Source organism: Apteryx mantelli, chromosome 6 (assembly GCF_036417845.1).
Source record: "Apteryx mantelli isolate bAptMan1 chromosome 6, bAptMan1.hap1, whole genome shotgun sequence".
Classification (NCBI taxonomy): Eukaryota; Metazoa; Chordata; class Aves; order Apterygiformes; family Apterygidae; genus Apteryx; species Apteryx mantelli.
The window spans coordinates 12322608-12342179 of NC_089983.1; the positions used below are offsets into that span (position 1 = coordinate 12322608).

Here is a 19572-nt window from a genome sequence, read left to right on the forward strand (position 1 = left end):
TGAGTAAAAAGCCAAATTATCAATTCAGGTGATCTGACTTGAAATGGCATCAGTAGTTAGAACAGATAACAGACTCATAACTACCATCCACTCATTTTTGACTGTGTGTTAGTGCATTAGTACTTTGTTCAGTAGGTATTGATATTTAAATGTAGAAAACACTAGTGCAAATTATGACATCTGGATGTGTAGTCCTGCTTTTAATTTTGAGTTGGAGTTCTAGATTTCCACGTATTCTCCAAAGAAAGGAGCAAAATCATTTGGCTCTTAGTAAGAAAACTTTTTCAGAAGTGCCTTTTTTGTTCAAATGTAGCTCTGACTTGAAGAGACTTGATTAACTTCAGAAGATAAAATATTCTAGTTTTCTGTTCATTGATAGAATGCCAAATTATATCACTTTCTGTGTTTCTTTCTATATGCCAACTTAATCAAAAAAATGAAAAGGAAGTTGATAATCATTTGTGTTTTTTCAGTTTATAACATAGGTCGTGAATAAGGAAATCACCACTATTGAAACTATTTTTATGCAAGTGATTAAATCCTATTGGTTTAAAATTCAAGACTGCTTCGATTTGGTCTGAAAGCTGATGAATCTATTCTTATTTGCCTTCTTGAACTTTGTCCAGAACTAGATGGTATGCACTGTTTCATAGTTGGCTGAAAGTTTAAATCCTAAATACAGATCATCTGTATAAATATTTATACTTGCTAAAGCATTTGCATTAGTTTTTTCAAGTCAGCAAACACTGTGGAATGTTGATAATGTCCAAACTCCTTAAATTAATCTGGCAGATTTTCAGGTCTCAATATATGTATGATGAGAAATTATTTTTGTCAGGTTTAGTTATAAAATATTCTTAGCGAACAAGGTAACCTGAAAACCATCCGCTGCTGATGATATAAACAACCATCGCAGAGTTCAAATATAGTAATAGTGATGAATTATCTTTAATGGCGTTACATGATGGAGAAATCTGCTTCATCCAGTTCTGACAGAAATCGGCCCCCATGACGCCGTCTGTCAGAGCAGTTCGTAGGTACCGAGTAGCCTGCAGATCTGAGCTTTTCTGTAGTCTGCACACGATGCTTAGTTTAACTCTAACAGCATGTGTGAGCTGGTTGCTCTCTGCAGGGCGGTTCAGCTGGACTTTCTCTTCATATATCAGGAAGGGCTTGGAGATGTTTTCAGTTGTCTTTTCCTTACAAGCTGTAAGAATAGCCACACTCCTTCATAAATGATAATGCAAATCTAGTTGTCCACAGTAGATATTAGCAGTGTATGGAGCAGATAGCTTTTCAGCATCTTAGTAGCATTATAACCTCTTTCTCTATGTATAAAATATATACAATTTGAGTTGAAGCAACTAATATGTCACATTTCTAAGTTGTTAAATTTGGACAGTTACTTATCTTAAAGCAGTAATCCGGTTGTCAAGGTAATTTTTGAATTCATTTTTTAAAAATCCAGCAAATTAGATTAAAAAAAACAACAACCAGCAGCACTGTATTTAAGCAGCCTTTTCTCCTAAGATTTTTTGACTGTATTTTAAAAGCCTAGACTAACACACAGACAATAAATTGTAAATTGAAATTAGAATGCTTTGAGAAAGGCTTCTGGAGAGTTTTATTTCTGCAGTTTCCCTACATATTGGACTTTCAAAATGCTAACTTAATACTCTGAAAAGTTTCACTTACATCTAGAAGAGAGTATTTCTCAAAACTAAAGTTCAGGGACTGTTAAGTGGTGAATACTCTTAATTTTGGAATCCTGGAAATGATTTAAAGTATTCACTATTTTTAATCTTTACAAAACCTGAGGCTGTTTTTATTGATTTCAGTATGGATGTTTGACAGTTGGCCCAGAAAATTCCTAATAGAGAAAAACAAAGTGATTCCCCCCCCCCCCCAAGTTAGCCCTTGCCTTCTGTAGGCATTTTGGAAAGCATATCAAAAGATGGTAGTAATGAGCCTGATCTCTAACAAACTGTGTGCTATCTCTCAATTAAAAGCTGTTGCCAATGATTAATGGAGCTATGGGAAAAATTACATAATAATACTGTCAGTAATCCGAAATTTCTTATTAGAGAACAGTGATTTAAGTTATAGAAGAGCAGACTACATCCCGTCTGCTTTTCCTGCCAGACCTTCCAAGCCAGATGTTTTGTTAGTCAAGTTATAACCCCCAAAACTTAATATATAACTTTTTCCTTCTCTCCTTGGATGTCTTTTGAATGGAGTGTTTTAAAAAAGATATTATCTCAACAGAGGTTTCTGAGTTCCTGAACAAACATTCTGTTAGCCCTCTCCTGTCTTGCATAAGGCATTAATGTCAGTGCTGGAGGCAATAATTATCTGTGTGTTAAGGATAAATATTTTCATTTTCTTTAGTAGTTTCTTTAGTAGTAGTATTTTGCTCCTTTCTCTGGTAATCAAATACCTCAACGTTCCTCTTTGCTGTTTTATAGATGTCTTAAGATTTTAGGACTCCAGTAGTCTACTAAGCTAGAGAATGAAATTTTTGAAAAACCTGCCAGCAAAATGCTTTTCAATAGAATTTTGGGAGTATTTATTAGAAGTGGGTGCCATTTTAACACCCTCAGTCATTCCATAGCTATTAAAGATAAAGAAGCTGTTCTGAATTGTCATGCAACAAAATTCCCATTACGTGAGCTTCAGCTTTTAATTAGTTTTTATGCATTTCATTGTTTATTACTGTAGGCATGCCTCACTGATCACTCTATTCCTTAAGGAAGTCAGATGTACTCATAGCTCTTATTAATAATTAAAACCTCCCTTTTCATTCATGGAAACAAGTTTGCACAATGCCAAGATACCATCACTACAATAGTATGTGCATTGAATATCTGCTGTCACATTGTATCTTTAGATAATTGCATAATAAAATGCTGAATGAACATGATTAAGGTAGCAGAGGTCAAGCACTTGAGCTTTAGGGAAAGGAAGAAATAATCTTGCCGCTACCGTACTAATTACTTTCTTTCTGATTTGTAGATGGAAGATAAGAATGGAGTCATTGAGAGTTTAATGTCCAAGGCATAAACCAGTTTTGGATGGCCACATTAAGACCCATGAAATTTTGACGTTTCAGTATATTTGAAATATCCTGTAGCATTTTAGATTCATGGCATTGCTGTTGTAGCTGGGGATGTTCATCATTTTAGAAAACTGGATTAGAGGCCTGTAAGATAAAGAACATACAATTGTCAATGTAATGTTTCTGCACTTCTCTAGTGACAGGTCTAGATCATAGGTGAGGTCTGTGATAATAGCAGGGCTTGAATTCTTCAGCTGTATTAAACATGAGATGATCCCCTGAGTTGTTGCAGTCACATACAGTTAGGTTATCAAAAGAGTACAAGCTTTCTAATTCCTCAGCAGATGCGGTGAGGATTCTGTAGACAGTCTCTTTGGTACGACTCCTACTTGTTCCCAGAACGTCTCCTGCCGCTGTGCCAGGCACAGGGAAGGGATAAAAACATCTGATGAAAGATAAAATATTGAATCCCACCCTGATTCAGAGTGGCACATTTTTGGTACTGTGCAATGGAGCATGTTTACCTGCTCTGTTTGCACTGGTGCTTGAACAAGGAGTAATAGCATAAGAATTGTGAAGAGACTGATCTGCTTCGTTGCACTGAGAGAAGGTACATAGACCTGGTCATCACTGGGAACTTCAGGAAGGGCTTTGGCAAAATTGATTGGAGAGTGGTTTATTTGCTAAACTATTAGCTGTTATAATGTATAGGTTTCTATTAAGCTTGTATGAACTCGGAATTTCTGCAAAGGTTTATATTTTGGACAAATTTGGGTGGGTTTTTGTGAGGGTGGTGGAAGAAGCGTCCCAGATTGTTTAATCACCCCTATTAAATTTCAGATCATTACTCAGCAAACGTGAGTTTTTCAAAGAGAGGGTTGCCAACATTTTTTGACCTTGAATAAGGTATTTTTCTGTAGCTTTATTTTAAGAAATAGCTGTGCTGCTTCATCAGAAACTTTCCAGTTCTAGTTAGGTCATACTGGAGGTGGTAGAAATACACAAGGAAGTTCTGTTCACTGTTTAAAGTTTAGCAAAATTGCAAACAATTGAAAATATGTTGGTGGGAAATATTGGGTAATCTTGATAGACAGTGATTTAAACCTGCATATAATGCCGCTGGTATTTATGAAAACCTCCTTTCTGGAAAGAATTTGAAGAAACAATTATTTGGATTTTTTTTTTTCCTGATGATTGCACAAGATAACACGGGATCTGTTTTACTTGTTTTGCTACATGTGGCACAAACAAAAGGATAAAACAGTGTGAACACCTCCCAAGTCCCTGCTCACAGAAAATTCAAACTCATAAAACTTGTCTTATGAAAATGAGTTCTCATTTGTACCTGGTCTTTAGTTTACTACAGAGCCTCTCTCTTGCTTAACTGTGAAGAGTCTTCCTGGAACCATTCATGGTCACTGAAATGATGATAAGAAATCTTATGAATATCCGAATGAATAGAAATCCTAATGATGGTGATTCTGGGTATTTTCTTACTTTTTTAGCCTGTAGCTAAAACTTTTGTTCATAACTCTGGCAAGTTTCCTGTAAGGAAAGTTACATTGTGAGCAAAGAACCTTTTTTTTTTTTTTTCTTTTTTTTTTAATGACACAAGTAACCCCAGGATTTAAGAATTTCTGTCCTGTCAGAGATGGATAACCTTTTTTGGTAACTTTTTTTTTCCTAGTCCCCCTTCCCAAACAAGATTCAAGTACATGTGTTTAGACAATGTATTTTCATTAGTTTTTTTTCTTGCACTAGATATTCTCCTGTGGTAATCATTGTAATATGTGAAGGGAGGGATTTTCAGTGTTGGCTTTACCTATTCTTAGTGAAGGCACTGTGTTTAATCATTGGCATCATTGTGCATAAAGTTAGTACTGAGCACTTTCTCAAATCCAATCATTGCATTGTAATGAGCCATTTATAAAGACTGAAATATCTTGTCTGATTTGTCTGAGTGAAATTTTATTCTCTCATAATGCTACCAGTCCTAGTTTAGCAAACTGTTTTACAACCTAAGAAAGCCTGTTTATGGTTTGTTTTGCAGGTCATAAAAGTTAGGATTTAGGAAGATACCCTTATACTTCATCTAGTTGGACACTGTTTCAAAGAGGAGCTTAGAGAGCAATTGTAAAATTAGAAAAGATAATTAAAGGAATGGTATAGATCAGTGTCAATAATTCAATGGAAACTACTAAGAATGGACAGGAGAAAGAATTTTGCTGAATTGTAAAGAACAAGAGTGACAGAAAACCCAAAGAACCCTCAGCGATACATGTGGGTCTAGAGGTGACAAGTTCAACAGTAAACTGAACAAAGATGCTGTAAGAAAATATGTGTAGTGATATGTTTATCACAGTATACCGAGATCTGCAAAACGTTGGAACTGGTTCAATTTTTTATACTAACTCTGTATTCAAATGCCTACCACTGTTAGTAAATACACTACGTCTTTTGTAGACGGTGGACATTCACAAAGAGAAAGTTGCTAGAAGAGAAATTGGTATCTTGACTACAAACAAAAACACCTCAAGAACTCACAAAATCATTGCACCAGCTAACCTGGAGCGACCAGTTCGCTACATCAGGAAACCTATTGATTATACAATTCTAGATGATATTGGACATGGAGTGAAGGTAGGTGATATTGTTAAAACAGCCAAACTGCAAATACATTGTCTTTGTGTATTTTCAAAATACTTGATGTTTTTCATGGTAATATACCAGTTTTTCCTTACCTGGCATGGTTTGTCTTCCCAGTGTGTCTATACACGTAAGAGGAGTTCTGCCCAATTTCCAGTTGCCCTTTCTCCTTCCCTTGCCTCCATGTTTCTGAACTTTGCAAACCCACTGAGTCTTATTTCTGAGGATGTTTGGGACTATGGATTTCAGCCATTAAGGTGCTTCTAAATATCTATTTGTGCGATGCTGCTATTCTTGTTTGAATCAGTTGCCAGGACATACCTGAGTAATGAAAGGCTATTAACCAGCTGTCACTTTTCTACAACAAAGTATGATCCTGCTGTAATTGCCACTGGCTTACTTTGGAGCTCATCTGAAGAAAGGGTTTGCATAAGAAGTACCATTTGCTCCCTTCTCTTCTTTTTGGCAGAGCATATTATACCCATATCCGGTGATGTGCTTTGTTAAAGTGAACTCTGTACAACTTGTGTGCCATATGGGGTTTCAGAATGGGAATTTTCCTGCCAAGTTCTAAGCCAGCTGGTTTTGCCTTTTAACGCTAAGAAAGAGGAGGAATTTCAGGGGAAAGAGCAGATTGAGATGCAACTGGTGCTGTTGTATGCAAGTATTAGCTCAGTGTACACAATGGTAGTAATGTCATGTGCAAAATTAGATACACCTTTCTTAAAAGCATGTCCTGAATGTGAACACAGTCTTAGCAGACGTGAGCTTATTGTTAACTTGTGCTGCCAGGAAAACAAATACGGAAATGAGAACACTGACAGTATTAAAGTTCCAGGAGAAGAAAGGTAAATAACACAAAGCAGTGTCATTTTTACATGACAGACTAACAAATCTGTAAACCTTCTAAGTAGCCATAGGGTAAGATGCTTCTTCCAGTCAAAATACACCAGAATTTCTTTTGCTTGACACCGAACTGCATTGGATTACTTATGTTGTTTGATTTGAGCTATCTGCTTTGGATAATCGTTCAAACGACAACAGATCATTTAACCAGAATCTTAAGGTTCAAATCCTGAACAGTCCTGTTTAAATGTCTTTTCAGAGTGATTTTACTCAAGGTCTTCTCAACATCCTGTTAGTTAACAGAAAGTCTTTTTTTCCCATTTCTTAGCAAAAGAGTCAACCTCAGTTTGTAATTCTAATCAGGTTAAAAAAAGGCAAATGACTCTTTTATCTTGACTTGCAATAATAATTTTAAAAAATCATCATTATTAGCTACTGTTTTCACTAGAAAATGATCATTCTTTTGTTAAAATCTACTGCCAATTCTTACAAATTCTGAGTTTATGCAGGTCAGCAGAACTCCTTCTGGATATGGATGGAGCATATTAACCTGTAGGATTACTATCGCTAATATTTTAATGTTCACTTTTGTTTTAATAAGATTATTTTAGAACTCATTAAAGAATAGTTTTTAATTGCTCTGCAGCACAGATTTATTTAGCACTGGCTCTAAACCATTGTACTTGGTATCCCACTTACCTCAATGTAGCGGAATCGCACCCCTTGTGATGCAATGAATTATGTTCTTTCAAAAGAACATAATTCATCAAATTGATGATGACTCAAATGGATGTTTGCATCCATTTGTTATGCTTGTGATATGCTTGAAACATCTTCCAAATGATATTTACAATGCACTATATTTAAACAATGAAAAAATATTGTGTATTTAGCCAAATGATAACCAACAAACTTGAAGTCATACCATCTTTATTGTAAGTTTCATAGATCTGTTCCAGTGACGTTAATCCTGCTTGCAGTGAGGAAGAAAGAACAGTTCCCTTGCTGACGGGGAGAAAGTGGCCAGTTGTACTGATCAACATGCTGGTTTTGTTCTGCTTCAGTAACTACAGAGTAGTTTACTAGATCTCCTGCTGGAGAGTGAAAACACTTGTTAAAAGAAAAGGGATTGGAGCTATAAATTTGCCTATTTATAGCTGTGTATTGCCTTAGCTGTGGCATTTTCCCTTAAAATGAGGGTTCAGAAAGAGTTATTGGGTAAATAGCTTTAAAATTTTAGTTAGCATAGCAGTGCGTCAGTACGCATTCATTGTCCTCCATCTGCCTTTTCTGCTACAGAGCTTCCCCACTAGCACTTTAACCCAGAATTATGCACCGTCAGGACAATCTATTAATAAAAGAGCTATTGTAGCAAGCATTTGTTGCAACTCCTGAAAATGATGGCACACTGGAGAAGGAATAATACAGGAGAAACAGGGAGCATCCTAGGCCAAGAAATGCTGTGTGCCATGTTGAGAGAAGTAGTATAGCTACTTGAGCACCTAGTCATACCGTTCAGAAACTCAAAGCATCAGTGGATACTATCCTCAGGAGAAGGTGCTCTCCAATATGGTTTCTTAATAGGTGAGAGGTTTGACCCATTGAAAGGGGTATGTGGTTGTATTAAGGCACTGTAATCAATAAGCAATACTGCTGAGGAAAGGGTTTCAGCTGATTGACCCTTTAATGTAATTTGCCAGTCTCTCTGGCCAGAACGAGTGGACCTGGCTCTGCCAGGGTAGCTGTGTGAAGCAGAGACCGTTGTGGAAAATAGATCTGTGGAACTTTAAACTTAAAAAACAGGAGATTATTTTAGGAAATGAGATTACGTTTTCTTTGATACATTATGGTCTCTTTGTGAACTAAATGGATGAATCAAAGTAGTCGCTCTGGATGCTCTACTGTTGAGATTCTGCCATATTTAATGTTCATTACAAAAGGTGTAAGAAATATGATATATTTAAATTAATTGAACTGAAAACAAATTAAAAGGTATTCAAATGGAAGAAGTAATTTTTTGAACAATTTCGTTATGGGGAAAGAAGATGTATTGTATTGTGCCCGCAAGACATTGTATGACTTAATGCCTAAACTTCAAAATTGTATTTTGCCGTTGGTTAATGTCTTAATATATAGTTTAGAAAACAGTAATATTTGGTGCAGTATCCATATGGAGTGCTGTACGTCTTGCAAGACATGATGATTTGCTCCTGCTCTTTGCTCAAAGGATTTCTCATGGCATCAGATTAAGAGTTAACTGCCAGCATTTTCTTGGAAAGAAATTTATATTTGGTTAATACTCTAGAGGATTCTGTTTCAGCTAATTGTAATTATGCTAATACACATAACAGTTTAAATTAGTCCAGGATATTGATAAGGCTGTTCTTTGAAAGCTAAAATGAATTAATCTCTGAAGTTAGTCTACCTAGATCTCATGTTCCATTCTGAAATGAGAAGCTTTCAGTGCCTTTGTTAGCACTGTAAGAACTTGAATAAATAGTGTACAAATATTTAAGCTTTAATTTTAAGGTATTAATAATCTAAAGCCTTTTTGATCAACGTATATTAAAGTTTCAGCTTGAAAGTCTTTTGTTCATGACACATTCTGCTTTAACCACTCTTTCTATGATCTATTGATACATTATTTTGTTAATGCTGAATGCTTAACTTTTTTCTTTCCTTTTTCCTTTCTCTTCATATCCTGAAGTTCCAACTAACCTTTCAATGCTTTTTTTCCTTACCTCTTTTATTTGCTCCATTTATGCATTAAGTGGTTGCTTAGATTTAAGGTAAGAAACCCCAGGGCTGGATTTCCATTCTTATTCTTCAGAGACTATTACACACGGGGAGATGGTTAAAATGAATGTTACTGATTGTATAAAACAACACCCCATCTTCCCTCCTGTGTATCAGACCTTCTATTTGAATGATTTCACTGCAGATAGACAGTTGTGATATCAATTGATGCATTTATATAAGGAAGCTAACACAGTTAATTTTAAAAGCTTTGTGGGAAAATATTGACTGACTTAAGCATATCTACTAGATCATTTACAAGGGAGGAATGTTGCACTAACCTTATACAGAAAAAAGATACATTGAATAGCTAGCTGAATATAAGCCTCCCCCTGTGTAATATTCTCTTTATCCTATATACGGTGTGAATTATGGTTTGATTTGGATTAAGATTTCAGTGCAAGATTGCTCAGATAAAGGGCTCCAAAGGTATATAACAAATTCAAATGTGCACGTAATTTTTTAAAGTTGCAGTATCCTTAAGTTTTTCAGTAACTGTTTAAATACTGAGAGGCACTCATACATGGAAATTTTCTCAAACTTGATAGTCGGTTGTGCAAAATATTTAGTCACCCTTAAACAACAACGTAAGTGATTTATTAAATAGAATGTTAAATGAATAGTGCATCAAAGAAGTCAGGCCAAAGTCTGGCAAATTCTCAGGGATCTCAAAGAAGTTTAGATGTTAGTAGCATTAGTGGCTGCAGAAATAACAAAAAGCATTAAATCAATTAGACAGACGCTTAAGAAAGTTACATGGTACTGTACTGACGTTCATAACATGTCCATTAACAGATGGAGTATAGCCCGTGCTGAGTATTGTGATTGTGATGTTCCTGAAGTGCAACCTGTCCTGCAACTGGTTTGGGGATTTTGGGAAGGCGGAATGAAAGTTTTACTGACAGCAACAGTTTTAAAGATGAAACTATCTTTTACAATATAGAATATTAATATGCAGTATGACAATATTTATTACGTAAAGTTCCAAGTTGGTGTGAAATCTTTTTCATGATTAAGTATTTTCCATGTCTGCAAAAAGCTAGAAGAAAATCCTGCAAATTCCTGAAAAGATTGCCTGTTAAAGAGCTACTACTGTAGATATCCTAATGATATCCCTGTGGAATTGGTCAGCTGGTATTTTTAATAAGGTATTTAATGTATGTAGTACATCTGATCACAATGGTAAATGTTTAATAAATGAAAGGAGATTTCTCACATGTCATTTCAGATTTATATTTACATGAGTGTGTAAGGTACAGTATATACATAGAGATTTAATTTTTTTATTTTAGAATTGTGAAATATATCTCCTACCTGTCTCTTTCTGTCTATGCGCACAAATTTGATAGTTTTAATGATGAATATGCCTTATTCTTGGTGCAGTCCATATTGGATAGTGGTTTTCTCAGTGATTTTATAAAGTTAATTGGCAAACTGCCAGTTTTCTTTGTTGGTCTCCACTATTGCAGTTATGAACAAACAAGGACAAACAATTGTGTAATCCAAGATTGTGTATGAACTGCAACAATTTTGCATCCTCTGCCATGATGGTATTCTATCTTCAGAGAAAATTATTTTTTCTATATATAGATTTGGACTGAAACTAGTATTTTTTGTTATGACCCCAGTTAAAAATATTTCTCCATTTTTACCAGAGTCAACCTGATCACAACTTTGATTTGGAAAATCAAAACAGGTCAATCAACTTCTCATTGCCAAATATGAGGGTTAAAAACTCATGCATGCACACAAACGCACATGCGTAGCAGCTCTCACTGGAGATAAATTATTCATTTAATCTCACTATAGTCACTGTGCATCAGCCTGAAAGGAAAAAACTAAAAGGCTGCCAACCTTAGTTCCATGTGTATAATAATTTTACTTCACTTAGGATATGTTGCATATGAAGTATTTAGCTTACATTTATTATTTGTAGCTGCAAAGAAACCTAGTCTTGGCTAACAGTTACAATGCTAAACTAACTGACTGCAGCAGGGCTAACCCTTGTGGTTGTATCGGGGTAGTTTAAAGTTGAAACATATGTTTCAGTTTTGAAGAAAACTCCCAACTGCAAGTCAGAGGAGTATCTGTAGCATCTCCTGTTAGCAAATCAATTGCCAATGACATTGTTTATGCCTTTTTGTCGTTACGGGCCTGGTTCTTCTGTTACTTTACATAGGTGGATGTGGTAAAAAGAAGTAAACTCTTACTTGTGGACATTGGCCAACACAGGGTTGAAATTTAGACATTTCAATTCCATATCAACATGTTAATCAGCTGATGAACATATGGTTTAATTAGACATGCAGAATAACTATTCGGGTGGCTGAACAGAGCCTGAAAAGGAATTTACTTTGAGGTAGCAGATGATGGGCAAAAAATCTGTTCACCGTGTCTATAGTGTTAACAAGATGAAGCAAGGCGTGGGAAGTTAGTTTTCACTCAGCCTTAGGTTATTTTTGCTGGGATCAGGTATAAAATTGCTCAAGAAGCTTGAATAGCTGCTTGAAGTATCTGAATATAATCCATAGAACATCACTGATAGGACACACTTTTCATATAGGTTATGGGCAAAAGCCAGTTCTTTTGATGTCCTGAAGGTTTTAGAAAATCTAATTTGACTGTAAAGCACCTTTTAAATATTTCTGGGCTGAGTCTGATTTTGGCTTTAGAAAATAGTTCCTCTTGAGATCCGATTGTGTGGAATATCTTGCATTCAGACTTTTTGGGAAGAAAGGCATTGTCTTAGTAAGATAAACTGCCAATGCGATATTCTGTTGAAGAGTAAAAATGTTGTGAGTTTAAGTTTTTGTGCAGTTAACTGTCTTACCACTGGGTAAATACACAGTGCATTGGTGCAAATGCTTGGAGCATATCTGGTGACCAGCTCTGATATCTGACCAATTATGCATTTCTGCACTTGTTCAGGGAATTTTTTTGCACATTAAAACATTCCCAGGAATTGTACTGAATGAACTGCAGGATTTCTCAGTTTTAACCACTTTCTTTCATTACAAATTTGTTATACAGTGAAGTGCTGAAGAAGATCCATCTGTTCAATTTATATAAAAATGTAAATATGAAGGAGGCTCAGTCATATGTAGGACCACAAGAAGACGATTTAATCACTGGGATCTATGAAAAACTAGAAGTAGCTAGAAGTAGAAATTGGACAAATAAGGTTTAATTATGCAAAAAAAGAAATTCTAAATGATTACTTGCTAAGGGATCTAATCAGTCCTGTATCCTGTCTTAAATCATCAGGTAATGCCCTTCTAAAACTTACATTCTAGCTCAGTATAGATGATGTTGGATGAAATACTTACAGTGCCTTTTTTATACTGGAAGGGCCATAGTGATCACTTCCAGCCTCGTGTTTCTCTGTGGTTATCCTGTTGGTGTTTCCATGGAGCTGGATCTCAAAGCATACTGGGAGTCTTTCCTCCGTGATGCGTTTTTGTCAGGGATCTGCTAGTTTTAAGTTGTTTATGCAATTTTTTCCTCAGCAGAACTTCAAATCCCAGCTCTAGTGCTGTCAAAGTTGCAGCTTTGGTCCTTAGACATTGTCTTCTGTAAGTTCTGCTGGGTGCTACTTTGTGTATAAATAGCTTCTGTACAGTGTCTGGTCAAAAAAATGCTTATCCTGGAGCATCTGTGTCTTCACCCTACAATTAGTTAGGGGTTCCTCCATGTAATTTCAGTTGCTAGTATTTTCTACTTTTTTGCCTCAATCTTTAAGATTTGGAAAAATCCCTCCAAGCATTTTGTGTAGGTCCTGTGTTCTGCTGTCTGCTCACAGGGTTGTCTTCCCTCTTTTAGGACACTGTCAGCTTGTCTTTTTTTTGAGCTTTGTGCCCAAATCCTTATTGCCTCTCTCAATTTTTTTTGGCACAATCTTTAGCTGTTTTTTGTCAGCTGTGACCACGGACAGAGAAACTCCTTCATGTTTTTGGTTGCAGGCTCTGTCTTGCCACAGAGTTTCCTAAAAGGATTTGCAAGCTCTAAACTACAAGCCAACCACAGATTTGTAGAGTCCTGCAGACTGCGGTGAAACAAACCCCAACAGACAGATGCCTTCCTTTACTGTCGCCCTCTGCCTGAACCAGCTGCATCTTTGGAGACGCTTCCCATGTTAGGAGCTGGATACTTCTAGCTGTGTGGAGCTGGGAGAAATGTCGTCATGACACACTGCAACTCCTAGCAAATTCTGACTTACTATAGAAGACACATTTTTGAAAATTGACAGCAAATGTAAATGTGACCTTGAGTTCTAGGGGTTGCTTCTGAATTTAAAAGTTTGTAAGAGGGATGTCCTTGGATGAGGATTTGTGTATGGAAGCTATCTTCATGAAAGAAGAACAATGGGTGCAAAATGGAAAAAGCAATAGATTAAGTTTTGCAAAGGTAGGGAGCATTAATAGGTTTCTTTTTTTTCTAGTAGAAGTCATCATAGAAGGGGACAAATGGAAATCATATGTTTGTATCTCAGCTGAAGTTGTAACTAGTGTAGTTTTCAATTTTATTCTCATTTTGTTTCAGTGCAGTCTGTAACCTTTTTTAGTGTCTTGCGTGATATTATTCCAGCAAATCTGTCCGTGTTGGTCAGAACTGTTGGAAGAACTTTATATTGCCTGTTTCTTTTCTGTGATTATTTGGCCATAAGTCAAAGGGGAATTTATTTGGACAAAGTTGTTTAACTTGTAGTAGCTTATCTTAAAGCCATCAATCCTGTCAGATTTAAAGACAGTCCTGTAAGCTTTGATTACTTGCTCTTTCAACATTTCAGTTTCAGAGTTGAAAAGTCATTTCAAAGAGCCTGAAATTAAGCTTATTCTTAGTACATTTCCCCATCTTTCAGTTTAGTTTTTCTTAAGAATGAATTCTTTGTGACTGAAACTTCTTGGCCAGCAAAGGATCATTTTTTCTTTAGCCACATTTTCTAAAAATTTCTTCCCTTCCTATGTCAATAGGCATATGTTCCTGTAATGCTAATATACAAATAGTACTGTTCTTTAAGGCAGGATTAAATACATGGGATGTTATATTTGCTGTAAAGTGATAGCTAATGGTTACATCATCTGTAAGAAACAATTGTGTAGCTGGTTAAAACACCTAGATGGGATATTCAGGGACACACAGGTTGGTCTAAATTTGCTGTCATCTAAAGACATCTGAAACCCCTGCCCACTAGGCTTAATGGACTGATGGAAATGTATGTGTGTAGGAAGTGATGTAGTGGCAAGTGTTTAATTAAGGGTGGGGGGGTTTGCTTGGGTTTTTTCTTTGGACAACTCAAATAGGTAGGTGGGTGATACAGATGTCTTTAATGAAAGAGGAAATAGAGGGGGTGCTGCAACTTTAAAAAATTTTTTTTCAGCTTTTGGGCTATTTCTTAATGTTCCGTGTATAGAATAAAATGTAGTTTCATTTTACACTTTTCCTCTTCCCTTCAAGTAGTTGTAGTTCAGTGCTTACCTAGTCCCTCACTTGAATTAACTTTAGATTTCTTGTTGCTTAGAGTTGGCTTAAAGGACTTTATAATGCTTTTCAAAAGATTTGTTTTCTTAACTTGCCATTTTGAAACACTTTTGCAAAATGAAATCCAAACGTTTTATTTTTAAACTGACCAAAAAAATAAAAACTTGCAAAGCTTGATTTTCTTTTCTTCCCAGGAAATTAAAAATGTGATAGCACTGTTCTTGCATTACAGCAAGGGAATCAAGTTTCAGTGTTTTAGTATACTGAATATATTACTCTTTACACTCTTCTCATTATTTATATATTAACAAAAACAAACATTGCCTAGGTTTTACATTCAAACTATAAAGGAGTAATTTGCCTTTAATGATGTTTGCAAATATTCTTAATGTCTTGTTCAGTGTGCCTTTTTTATATGTGAAGTAGGGGCAGTAGACAAGATATTTGTTTTGGAAATAAGAAACACTGTGAAATAGAGTATGACATGAACAACAGAAAAAGGGATGTAAGCATACTTCTTTTTGGTTTGTTGGACATCTCTATGTCTAAGTGATAGTTTGGGCATTCATAAATCAAAAGCCATTTAACAGAGACTTGTAAGAAGACCATGTGCTAATTCCTGTAACGGTGCATGCATTGACTGGCAGTATGCACGTAAACAAAATGCCTACATCAGTAATAATGGCCTATGACTCTTAGATTGATAAATCAATCAGGAATGCAGATAACTTTCTAAAAAAAATACTTATTTATTTAGAAATTATGTCTTATATAAAGACCTTATATAAAAATTAATTCATTAGTATTATAAGCTAAAAAAAGGGGGGGGTGACAACAATAGTATCAGATTGCTGTTCATAATTTTTCTCACCATCCATTTACTTTCCAAAGTGCTTAGGTATTAAAATGTTACAAATTTGGTGGGGAAAAAAACTATGTCTCTATATTTTTCTCCATATAGCTTTCTCTATATATTTATGTATATATGAAATATATATATTATCTAAAAAAATAGCCAATATGTTAAACAGTCTTGATACAGTACTGTGAAAACATTAAAGCATTAATGGATCATACCTGGAGGCTGTATTGGCTTCTCCTTATTTATATTGATTACTATAAATTGTAGCCTATTAGAAAAACTCTACTATTTTTAAAGAGTACTCAAAAGCAGTTTTGCAGTTTTACCATTCAGTAGTGCAACCAGAAAAAACTGCCTTTATCTTAAAAGGTGACTGCCTTGTGAAATGGGAGGTTTAGTGGAGTTAGATACAGTATTTGTATTTTCAGTGATCTAATGTCTATGTGATAGCCTAAAGGCAAATTCACTCTGTCTCTCTATATATACAATTTTGGAAAGCCCTATAAAATAAAGAGTCCTTTGAGCACAACTCTTGACTTCTAGCAGAGTGGAAATTGCATATAGTATGCATGGCCTCTCAATTTTTTTTGTTTAAACCTTCCCCTACTTAGAGTTAATTGCTAAAGGAATCTTGGTGTCTCTGCCCCCAGAAGCTGAGCTTAGTGAAGGCCATTTTTCTCCCCATTCTTTCCTACAGGTCAGCACACAGAATATGAAGATGGGTGGGCTGCCTCGTACGACACCGCCCACCCAGAAGCCACCAAGTCCACCAATGTCAGGAAAAGGAACTATTGGGTAAGTACAGTTACTGAACATGTAAAGGGGCTTTGGTGAACAGGAGGAAAAAAAAAGGAAAGATTCTTTCTTTGTGTGTGTGGTTTTGTTTTGTTTCTTTAACTGTTCACAAATGGTCTGATCTGCAGGCCAAGAGACATTACATCAGCATCCTTTACACTGATCATGTCTTAAATAAAGTGTTTCTGACAGAAGATGGTGGTGAGAAGATTTTTTTTTTTTTTTTTTTTTTTTAATTTTAATCATTGCAGGACACTTAAAACTACCCGTTTGGAGTATAGGGTCATTAACTGTGTAACTTTGACAGGTGGTGCTAAACAACCAGAAAAGTTAATATCTGAATTGGTATATGGTACTATTCATTAATTATTTTTGCTGTGTGTGATAAAAGTATTTTCCCACGAAGCCTATAAACTTGACTTTGACCCAACTTCTGGATGATAGAATCCTTAGGAAATGTATTGTAAATGTGCTGTTTGTTAGTATTTGATTACATATGTGCATACAGACCTTGTCTTTTTAGTTTTAAAACAAGATATAAATGTTCCTATATGCTGTTCTGATCTAGTGAACATAAGATGATATGTTGTACCCCAAGTAAATCTTTGGATGAATGAGTTGTGCAGCACAAAGTCTCTGAACAGAAAAAGCAGGTGGAGACTGAAGTACTGGAAGAACATCCTTTATTTTTTTGACATCCTCTGAAAGAGATATTGCGAACTTTATAGAAAAACATTTTTTCAGCTCCTGATACTGATTAGTAGGTAGCTAACTTTTAAAGAATGAGAAATCTTTGGTTGCATGTATATTGTCTGAATTTGCTTCTGAAATATGCTTTTCCCTGTGTAGGCGTCACTCTCCCTATCGCACGTTGGAGCCAGTGCGTCCTCCGGTGGTACCAAATGACTACGTGCCTAGCCCAACACGCAATATGGCTCCTTCGCAGCAGAGCCCTGTTAGAACAGCATCTGTGAATCAGAGGAATCGCACATACAGGTACTCAGTGTAGTCCTGCATGAAGTGTGCTTAGTATCATACAGCCATAGGGACTCAAAGTGCTATGATAAGTATAAAGTCCATCTGGACCTCTACAAAGAGGCTTGCTAATTCACGATATGGACTGGGAATGCCATTTGGCATGGTGAGAATGCATTTTAATAAAACCAGAATAGTGGATCATAATGTTAACATTGTTCACTTAATCCCACAATCACCTTTATTGTAGTCCTATCACTTAGTTATAGAGTTAATATGTTACTAAAATTGTGAAGTCTTTCAACTATGTAGATTGTGATATTATTCTACGAAATGTTTACAAAATTGGGAAAAGACTGTACACAGCTTGAATTAGGCACGTTCAATGACTGCATGGTATGCTTGTAGTTCACAGTTTTGTTTAAAATGTCTTTGATGTCTTTATATTGAGTCGTTCAAAAAGAGTGTTGCATTTTGAAGTTCCTAATAACTTCAAATACAGAATAGAGCTAAGCTGTATCACTGTAGTATCTCAAAAGGCTAGCCTTTTCTCCAGGGTAGTGAGAGGAGTTTCATGCTGTCACATGTCTGAAACTTCCCTTGAAATCTTTGCTTTTTAAACGTCATAAATACTTGAGACTGGCTAAATAAATGGACTTAAAACAAAAGAAAAACTGATTTTTCACTTTACTATCTTACAATTTCCAGAGTTCAGTGGTCTTACGTGAAAGCATATGAAAACATTTTTTAAGTTACAGAAAAAAGGTCTGTATTTGCTCAGCATGGGTTTAACAATGTTGGAATGATGTGCTTTGGAAGCAGGTTCCTGAAGTGTTTCATACTTGGACAAGTTCAGTAGGTGAAAACTCTGTTGTGCTATAACCCAAATGAAGAGGAGTTTTGGAAAAAAATAAGCTTTTGGTTTATATCGTCCCTCTTTCTTTTCAATTGTTCCCTGTTACTGCTATGAATTAGTGAGATTCGATGTTGGGAACGTGTGTTCTGCATGCAGAGCAGCATATTCATGTCGTGGGTTATTTTGGTTTCTTTAGCAGCAGTGGGAGCAGCGGAGGAAGCCACCCAAGTAGTCGGAGCAGCAGTCGAGAGAACAGCGGAAGCGGAAGTGTGGGTGTTCCTATTGCTGTTCCCACACCGTCTCCTCCCAGTGTCTACCCAGGTAAACGGGACCTTGCTGTTCCTCTGTCTGCCTAAGCATTAACTTCTGTGTTTGCAAGTCTCCTAAACACAGTGGTGAGTAAACCCCCACGAGCTGTCTCAAAGTTCATTTTCCAGAAGCATGCAAACCTTGAGATATACTTGCTGTTGATAGGACGAGTTTGAATAAAGTAGTATCTTTCGTGGGAGTGTCTGGTGTGCTCTAGTATTTCTAATATATGTTAATTGATTTATCATATTTTTTTGCCGATTGCCTACATGTGACTAAGACACAGCACCTGTTTCAGTGCGGGGGGAAGCTTCTCCCTTGTTCTTTTAGCAAAGTAGACGGTCTTTCGTTGGCTGTCTATGCAGATATCTAAAAGCTTGCTTTTAGACAATTAGACTAAAAGAGAGGCAAGCACAGAGTATATCTTTAGTACATTAATGCAAGCCTCGTTGAATATTACAAAAAGGCATTTGTTCAAATGTAACCACCTCAGGCTTTACAGAAATAGGAAGTGATATTAGCACTCCTTTTTCCTTTGCTCAGGCAGTCAGCCCTTTCAGTGAAGAAAAGGGTATAGCTGGCATGCACTGTGATCTGAAATACATGAGGTTTCTGAACAGAGAACTGGCACTGGAAATTTTTGGCTTTCCTCTTCTGTATGCTTTCTAATTTTGTACAAAAGCTAAGGCTGCCGTGCTACATATCGGAGCGTGAATAACAGAGAGTAAAGACATCTTTCAGAAGTAATGGCTTTCAGTGAAAAGCTCTGAGTTACTACCTTCAGACCTGGAAAGAAGCAGCAGATTTGCTTGACCCTCATTTACTGTCTACATAGGAATGAGCCTTTCTTTAATAGCTTCATTTTTCTCTCCTCTCCTTGCATATTCTAAAATACTATGCATCTAATAAGTAGCTAACACTGAATAGTCAAAGGCTTTCTCTAATCCTTGCTAA

The 19572-nt window shown here is 36.1% G+C and overlaps 1 protein-coding gene across 4 annotated transcripts in view; it reads left to right on the top strand.

Annotated features, from left to right (window-relative positions):
- ABI2 (abl interactor 2) overlaps positions 1–19572 on the top strand; it is a 77009-nt gene that overhangs the window by 35217 nt on the left and 22220 nt on the right. For 2 of the 4 annotated variants that reach the window (XM_067298759.1, XM_067298762.1), the window contains exons 3-6: positions 5519–5695; positions 16381–16478; positions 17328–17474; positions 18506–18630. In XM_067298759.1, coding sequence (XP_067154860.1) covers positions 5519–5695; positions 16381–16478; positions 17328–17474; positions 18506–18630 — 547 coding nt within the window. The remainder of the gene's footprint in view (positions 1–5518; positions 5696–16380; positions 16479–17327; positions 17475–18505; positions 18631–19572) is intronic. The other 2 variants (XM_067298761.1, XM_067298763.1) reach the window with 1 other exon arrangement.